This window comes from Leptidea sinapis, chromosome 2, assembly GCF_905404315.1.
Source record: "Leptidea sinapis chromosome 2, ilLepSina1.1, whole genome shotgun sequence".
Lineage (NCBI taxonomy): Eukaryota > Metazoa > Arthropoda > Insecta > Lepidoptera > Pieridae > Leptidea > Leptidea sinapis.
Genome location: NC_066266.1, coordinates 14061953 through 14070752, shown reverse-complemented (window position 1 = coordinate 14070752; position 8800 = coordinate 14061953). Strand labels below are relative to the sequence as shown.

General features: G+C 35.9%; 1 protein-coding gene across 6 annotated transcripts in view; it reads right to left on the bottom strand.

Annotated features, from left to right (window-relative positions):
* LOC126977011 (uncharacterized) overlaps positions 1-8800 on the bottom strand; it is a 44557-nt gene that overhangs the window by 3876 nt on the left and 31881 nt on the right. For 3 of the 6 annotated variants that reach the window (XM_050825657.1, XM_050825675.1, XM_050825697.1), the window contains exon 2: positions 712-781. In XM_050825657.1, coding sequence (XP_050681614.1) covers positions 712-781 — 70 coding nt within the window. Of the gene's footprint in view, positions 1-711; positions 785-8800 lie in introns of all 6 variants that reach the window. The other 3 variants (XM_050825688.1, XM_050825683.1, XM_050825666.1) reach the window with 1 other exon arrangement.

Below are 8800 nucleotides of genomic sequence, written 5' to 3'. Positions count from 1 at the left end.
TCCTCAGTTTGGTCTTAGGTCCCTACGTGAAATAAAGTTAGGATGTTTAACTTTGCTGCGCGTATTTCAATCTAGGAAATCTCAACTTTCTAGGAAAATACAATGACGCGTTTTCTACGCTACATCAAAGAATTGAGAAAACTAATCAAACAATGTTTGATTTAATACTCATAATCTGGAAGCTGGAAGACGTCCACTGCTGGATACAGGCCTGGCCAAATATCTCTACAACGATCGGTCCTCCGCTGCCCTCGTCCAACGTATTCCGGCGATCTTGACCAAATCGTCGGTCTATCTTGTGGGGGGGCCTACTAACACTGCGTCTTCCGGTATGGTACGGCCATCTGTCCGTCGAACTATGTGTTCTGCCCACTTTAGTTTTGCAATCATTTGGACTATGTCACTGAGCTTTGTCCTACAAATTTCCTCATTTCTGATTCGGTCTCGCCGGAAAACTTCGAGCATAGCTCTCTCCATTGCCTTCTGAGCGACCATGAGCTTCCTCATAAGGCCCAAAGTTGGCGACCACGCTTGCGTTCCATATGAATATAATATTCCATATAAAACCTTTGTATGTAGACTCGGTATTTGAGACGAGAAGATTTTACCCATTGCCCATCCGAGTTGGAAGTGACGATTGTCCTCTTTCGCGAAATTGGACCTACGTAACTCGATATAATATAATTTAACAAAACTAGTGTAGGTAGGTACCTGTTGATGGTTGGACGAGGGAGAGGCGCGGGCGCGGGACACACGTCGCCGCAAGCCGCCCCACGCATCACTTCTGAAACAAGCCACATCAACATTACATCATTTTTTTATATTAAATTATAAATAAACAATTTCAAACATATCTCATAGCAATATAGTTAAAAATAAATTATCTTCTCATAAACATCACATACGCGTGAGTTAAGAGGTAATGAAACAAATGGCTTGATAGTCTTGTTAAAGTATGTAAAAAAGCGGACAAGTTCTAGTTGTGGGTCGAGAATGTGGGGTTCCATGCTGAAGAAATAACAACATGCAATTAAAAAAGCAAAATAATATCTATATTTGCCTTCACCACATTTCATAAATATGGGTAACTTAATGTCTTGGTAACCTGTATGTTAAAATATTGTAGCTGTATCGTTTAAATTAAAGTATTTTTATTCAAAATATTATCTAAAATCACTTACTGAACGTGTAAAACTACCATCCATTCAAAAATGTGTGCCTCAGGCCTGAGAAGAAGAGGCGCAAGAAACTCAGCGGGCTTTTATTAAACGTGGATTACAATGTAATAATATCGTACAATACTCATGTCCTATTGTCCTGGAAATACCGTACAAGAAAGCTCATTCCACAGCTTGTTGGCACGTGGAGGAAAGTTTCTTGAAAACCGCACTGTGGAGGAACGCCACACATACAAGTGGTGGGGATGATATTCTAATTTGTGGCGTGTCGTGGAATTTAGAGGCAGGAATCAAGCACAGAGGTCTTCGGAACACTCCCTGTGATCAATGCGGTAGAAGACACAACGAACTAACGAAGCGACGTCTCTGTGCAACGCCAAGTGATGTAGCCGTTCACAGAGCAGTGCCTTCCAGATGACCGTGGAATTGGCAATCGATCCAGACTTCAAGACCCATTACTCCGACACTGGGCGAGGCATTAAAGGAAAGTTTTGTTTTTAATACCAAAAAAACTACAAGCACGTATAAATAAAGTGTGTTCACTGAGTATGAATAGTTACGTACGGCATGAATTGCGTCATCTGTATATATAAGCATAATAATTATATTTCATGCCTATGCATGGGTAACATACTTTCAAGCAATTAAATCAAATTAAAACAGTTGCTAAATTGGGTGAATTTTTGCAGATTGTTTCTACAGAATAGTGCAATCTCGCGATAGCGATAAGTTGAATACTGTAAAGTAATTAATATCTGGGCTCAACTCATATGTAGCTCATTTGAAGCGTGGTAGTAGTGATTCAAAACAAATCTGTGACGATTTGATTTGATTTTTTGTTAAAATCGTTTTAATTATTGTAATACATATAATTCTTTTCTTAGCTAGGCTACAGTAGCTAACACTACTGCTATTAAATAAATATTTAGTCTGCCTATCGTATTCACAATTCTCAAAAATTGCTTAACTACAATTTGACCCGCTTCCTCACTGGACATAGTATACAAAACATTATTTACGTTTGTGGCTGTGGCTTGGATCCTAATTCTTTGGCTCTGGTGTGCCGCAGGGATGAATGCTGTGTCCGATACTATTTGTTCTAGTTATCAATAATTAGATGCATTACATACATTGTTATTCTAAAGCTAGTATTGAAGATGCCTTGTTCGGATAACAAGGCTCTTCCCAGATCTTGTTCCCAAATGTAACTCGTGAATGCCTCAAATTTAGATAAATTAAATAATGTCTGTTTGATGTCTAAGGTAACTAAGGTACTAAGTAATCAAATTTTGTAAGGAACTTCGGGCCGATATTATTCCACGTTGAGAAGACAACCAAACAACAGTTTAGACTCTGCAACGATCTTGCGATACCTCAGGTGTTTCAGATATCATGGCTGTTGGTAATCACTTGCAAAGTGATCCGGACGCTCGTTTATCCATTATTCTATATAATATATATCGCTTTCGTGTGTAAAATCTAGCTCAATTATTTTATGTAAAACTAAAACTTACAGGTATATTTAGAATGTGGCTGGGACTTTATTATAGAAGTGTATACATTTACCCTTAAAGCTATTATGTATCTTATGAAGCCTACCAGAATAAGTTACAAGCAATCCCTTATTTCTAGTGTTATAATAATGAAAATCTCTATTAATAGCAAAAAGGTGACGATTTTTGTGAACGTATATTAGAATATGATACACACCCTTTTCATAATCGGCGTAACAGATATCCCCAAGTTCAGTAGAGAGTATGCCTGGTTGACGATGATAAGGGAACTTATGTAATCCTGGAAGATACACTTGGTACTTACCTAATCAAGGGGTTGAAATCATAGGAAATGAGAGAACGTACCGAAAAGACTGCGAATCAATATCCCCAAGAATGTTCTAAACTTCTGAAAGGAGCTGGGCTGGTTGGAGTAACAACACTGCACTGAAACTGGACCCAATTAAGGAGTCCCATATCCTCTACACCATACCATAGGTAGACCCTATAGATTGAAACAGCAAAGAGAAAGCTGGACTAAGCTTGTGGTCATCTTAAAAAACACAAATTATCCGAATCCAATGTGATTAAAAGGAACGATAATATAAGGTCGTGATGGCAATTTATAATAATAGTTATCTATTCGATAAATTATTAACTAACGGTATAATCTATAAGCATCTTTGACACGTTACTAATTACTTGGTAGATATTTTATTTTATTTGGTTAACAAAAGCTCGTTAAACATTAATGTTATTTATTGTTAGCCATATATTTGGAAGATAGCTTCCGTTATAAGAACATAGCACTATTTTTGCATATCTTTATAGTAATATTGTTAGGTGTTTAGCAATATTAAGTATTGATATATTTTAGATACGATGGATTACCACCCTATTTGTAGATTTTATTTTAAAAGTTGGTATTTGTTTTCGGTGGCAACTGGGGTGATAAATAGATTCACTAAATTAGGAATATGTTGTTCAGTATGATTTTAGCGAAGAATTTATTGTTGAAGTGATAACTTCTTATGAGACGGTAAAATAACGAATTGTTTAGATTTGAAAGAGCGACATCACAAGACAATTTCCGGATATGCAAATATTGGTGTTGAGGAGGTTATCAACTGTAATGTAGATCCTGTAGATGAAGCCACAACCTGAGAGTTGAACAAGACATACCAAGAATTACAAACCATATGTTACTCGAAAGGTTGGCTCAATTTGTTTGTTGTTGTTGGCTTGGACGGAACCCGAGAGAGATTAATTTTAAGTATTGTTATTATAGATAAATTTAAATAATGTTAATAATATATTATGTTTACTAGGAAAAATATCTATGTTTTTAAAGTTCGGACTGCATTATTTTAACATTAGACAAAAGTAAACACAAATTACGTAAAACCTATACCCAATTTACTTATAATAAAATCCCCACGATCATAACAGAATTGCCTGATAAGAAGTCTACAATGTTCAGTTTTCGCAAATAACTCAACTGTTTAGTACGCTAGTGTATCGCCCTGTTCCTTAGGCAGATAGATCTAAATTATTAATGCAGCGATTGCCACAGATCAGCCCATACGAAGAACTATCGTTTATTTTGGGACGTTCGGCCATAAATAAGTTGTATTTCAGCCAACTGGTTCACAACATTTGATCCGCGGTAGCTAGAAGACATACGTCACTCACCGTATGCGGACTTTGTATCAATTACAATTATTATTTTTAAAATCTGCCGCCCGCGACCGTAAAAATGACCAACTAATCACATTTCGCGGTCTTATATTAAAATCTTAGATAGATAGATAGCGGCCCTTACTGCTAGACAACCGATGAAAACAGTCAGGTTTATTACTGTAGAGTGCGTAACAAGCTACCTTTTACACTCGAAATTTCTACGTCAATTTGTGTTAGTGTGTGTCAACCTCAATTTTTTCTAATGTTTTCACAGCTGTGACAGTCTATGTAGACGTATAAATAATTAACGAGATCTTAGGTCTCTAGTCGCAAAGTGAGGCAAATAATGCTACGCCGAAGTGGGCGTACTCGTCCTGTTAAACTTTGCTAGTAATTGAAACAAAAATACCGGGTTTCGGCAAAAAAAAAACTTTGTAAAAATAGTACTATAAGAAATAGAAAATACTCTGGGATCACATTATCAGTAAGTATTTTGTTTTTCATTAATTTAATTGTAAAATAAAACGAAGCGTGTGTTACACAATTTGAAAGATGCCATTGAGTGTCAAGATACCACGTACAAGCATCCAATAGTTGCCGTAATAAAAAAGCATTTGCCGTTATAAAAGAAAACCAATCCTTAATCTAAGACGAGACCACAAAAAAGATAAATTCATTTAAAAGCAAATACAAAAATCGCAATTGCAGTAATGTAATGATGATAATGAATTTATTGAAATTTATTTAAGACGAATCTTGTTAATTTACTTCAATGTTACATCATTTTTCGTACAAAAATGTGAAAAATGTTAATTTTTTTGCTGACCTGATGAACATACTCAACTCTTGATAGTTTATATCGACATCGTACGCTTATAGCCTTCATGCAATTGCCGTTTTATTCGTTATTGAAAGCGGAATAAAATCGTGGCTATTTACAAAAAATATTGATATTAAATGTTGGTTTATGGAAGTCCATCTTAAATCACTCCATATGTGTCGCGTTCAAAGAGACAGAAAGCATTATATTTTGATATGCGTGTGATGTATTTTCATTATTATTTTACATTTGGTATATTTTCATTTATATATATTTGTAGACAGACATTTAGATGCTATTTATAGAGAGATACCTAGAGTAGAGATAAATACAGTAATATTTATAATATGTATACTCTACCCATAGAGTTCCGATTTACCTACTAATGTATAGACAACGCAACGTACGCAATATAGAATAGAAAAGCAAACTTATTGTTACTGAAACCGATTTAAATCTACAAGTCTTAAACAGTCAGCAACGCTTGAAATAAGGTCATTAGTATTTTGAATATTAAGCTAGTTGTCCACTAGTTAGCGCACACATCGGCCAACAAAGTTGGGCGCAATATCGGGCTGTCAAGTCATGTATACGCTAGTATATCTGTAGAACCAAGTGTAGGTATATTAAGTTTTAGTTTACCAGTGGGAGGCTCCTTTGCACAGGATGCCGGCTAGATTATGGGTACCAAAAAGGCGCCTATTTCTGCCGTGAAGCAGTAATGTGAAAACATAATTGTGTTTCGGTCTGAAGGCCACCGTAGCTAGTGAAATTACTGGGCAAATGAGACTTGACATCTTATGTCTCAAGGAGATGAGCGCAATTGTATTGCCGCTTAGAATTTTTGGGCTTTTCAAGAATCCTGAGCAGCACTGTATTGTAATGGATACGTATAAATCACCATCAGCTGAACGTTCTGTCTCGTCCCTTACTGATAAAAAAAAGTCAAACTTCGAAGCTCGGCATCTTTTCGCTTGGCTTCTCAATCCTCAGGTGACCAGAAATCTTTGTCAAAGTCAAAAAAAATCCTAGCCAATATCTTGTTTCAGTCTTTGACTAACAAATACAAGGCACGACTTGGATCACAGAACAGAAGTTTTTCTGTTCTGTGACTTGGATAGTAAATTGCCGAAACTCAATCAAATTTAAACTAACAATCTACTTTTAAAACTGTTAATAATAATAACTGGTTGCATTATAAGTTCTTCATTAAATTCTGTATAAGTGAGTGAATTATGACACTTACTAGAATTTTTTAGATTCATAAAGTTGTTTTGGTACGAATTGTCACAAAAGATTCTCTTAAGGTTTCTATCTTGCTGTATCTTCGCTAGATATATTCTTCTCTAAGTCTATGAACTGACCCGTTTTTTTGGGAAAGGAGGACAAACGAGCGTGTTAAGTGATCACCGCCGCCCACATTTCCTTGCAAGACCAGAGGAGAACGAGCGTTGCCGGCCTTAAAGGAAGGTGTACGCGCTTTTTTTGAAGGTTACCATGTCGTATCGTCCCGGAAACACCGCATGAGGTTTCATTCCACAGCTTTGTAGTACGTGAACGAAAGCTCCTTGAAATCAGCACTGTGGAGGAGCGCCAGACGTTCAGATGGTGGGGATGATATCCTAATTTATGGCATGTCGTGCGAAGGTGGAATTCGTCGGAAGGAATCAGATGTATCAGGTCAGTTTGTGATCATCCTTCCGATGTCCCTTCACTAGTCCCAATCAGATGATACTCCCAAGGGAGCGCCGTTTGCGCCTCTCTCTGTCAAAGAGGGGTCGCCTCCGATGAAGGCTTAGAGGGCGCATTTTTATTATGAAAATAAGGGACGAGAAGAGCAGGATGTTCAGCTGATGCTAATTGATACGCCCTGTACATTACAATGCAGTGCCGCTCAGGATTCTTGAAAGACCCAAAAATTCTGAGCGGCACTACAATTGCGCTGGTCACCCCTTGAGACATAATTTCCATGTTGTGGTACCCAAAATCAAGGCGGCTTCCTGTGCAAAGGAGCCTTACACTGGTATGGTGCATGACCAAACTCCAACCTATCTTGTGAGTCGCACATAGCCACCGTAGCCGACTGCGTTGATATGCATGAGCATTCACCACCTCCATCATATGTTTTTCCCGGAGGGCAGCCCTTTCTCTTTTATCTGGGCGCAAAAAGAAAAACTGTGATCTCATTATGTTGCAACACTTGTACTACAGACATATGAATGATTTAATACTGAGATAAGTAAGCAGTTTAAGGCTTGATTGAGGTTTGCGTGATATCATCCTAATGTAACTCGCTTGTAATAATTGGACGGTGGCCAACGTCCACGATGCTATGACGTCACGGGAACACAGGCGCACGCACTATTAATACTCTATATACGGAAATAGAACGTTGGATATCATATGTATACGGTTTTCATTAAAACCATAAAAGGATGTGGTATTAAATAACGGGATGTTATATGAATGTGTTATAAACAATAATTATAAGATATTAATTAGAGACGAGTTGATTATATTGTACATTTAAATAAGCAAGTAATATAATTTTACTACAATAAACCCAAATAAATAATTAATAAAACTTACTTCACTAAAATAGAGCTTCACAACTCCTAAATAAATATATATGTACTACGTCTTAAAAATTAATTTAACTTATCTTAAATAAAATGCAGTGTTGAATTGAAACTCTGATACCCTTGCTGAGATCTAACTTGTGTTATGAGATGCTAAATTAGAATACAATTATGTGCAACTCAATTGCTTTCCAAGTGATACATATCTTATAGCTATATTTACAATACTATGACTACATAAAATTAAAATTATTATTTAAAAAGATTGCAAAGAATCATCTGCACTTATAACTCATTTTATATAACCCGATTTCAAACCCCCGTATAACATGGGCATATTGCCATATAACGCTGGTGTATAAATATTTCTGTGAAAATAATGATTTGTACAGTTTATTATTAGCTTCGCGTAATTTTGCACGTGTGTCAATTGTGTTATTACAAAATTAAATTGTTGTATTAAATTCGTGTATTAAAAATCTTAGTAAAATAGTAAAACTAGGCATCAATTGGAAATATTTAAATTACGAAGTCGTTAAAACGCGTTATATTTGAATACCCCTATAACGCGATTGTCTATAATGCGGAACCACTTTATGCCGTTATAGGGAAGCCGACCAGTATTTCCAATTCGATTGTTAATTTTTGTTTTGATACCTCACACGTCTTTAAATTTATTATTGTTTTTGTTTTTAAAGATTCATTAACAATGCACGATATGTATAACAATTACATAAAACTATATTATATAATATGTTACTGATGTGAGTACCAATAACAGATGTAACACCTACAGAACATTCAATATATGTTGCTGCTGTTACAATTAAGGCCGCTATCGAAAGAAATCGCCAAAATAGCGAATAATTGAAACCATTTCTTGACGGTTTATATAAAGCTTATATTTAAAAAAAAAAATAATTATAATATATCTACACAATATCAGACGAAAATTCATTTTTTCTTTACATTTCAATTTTTTATGGATAGTCGAAAAAATAACCAAACTACCCTAACTTTTACAGTTGGAGCCATGATAATTATTCAATC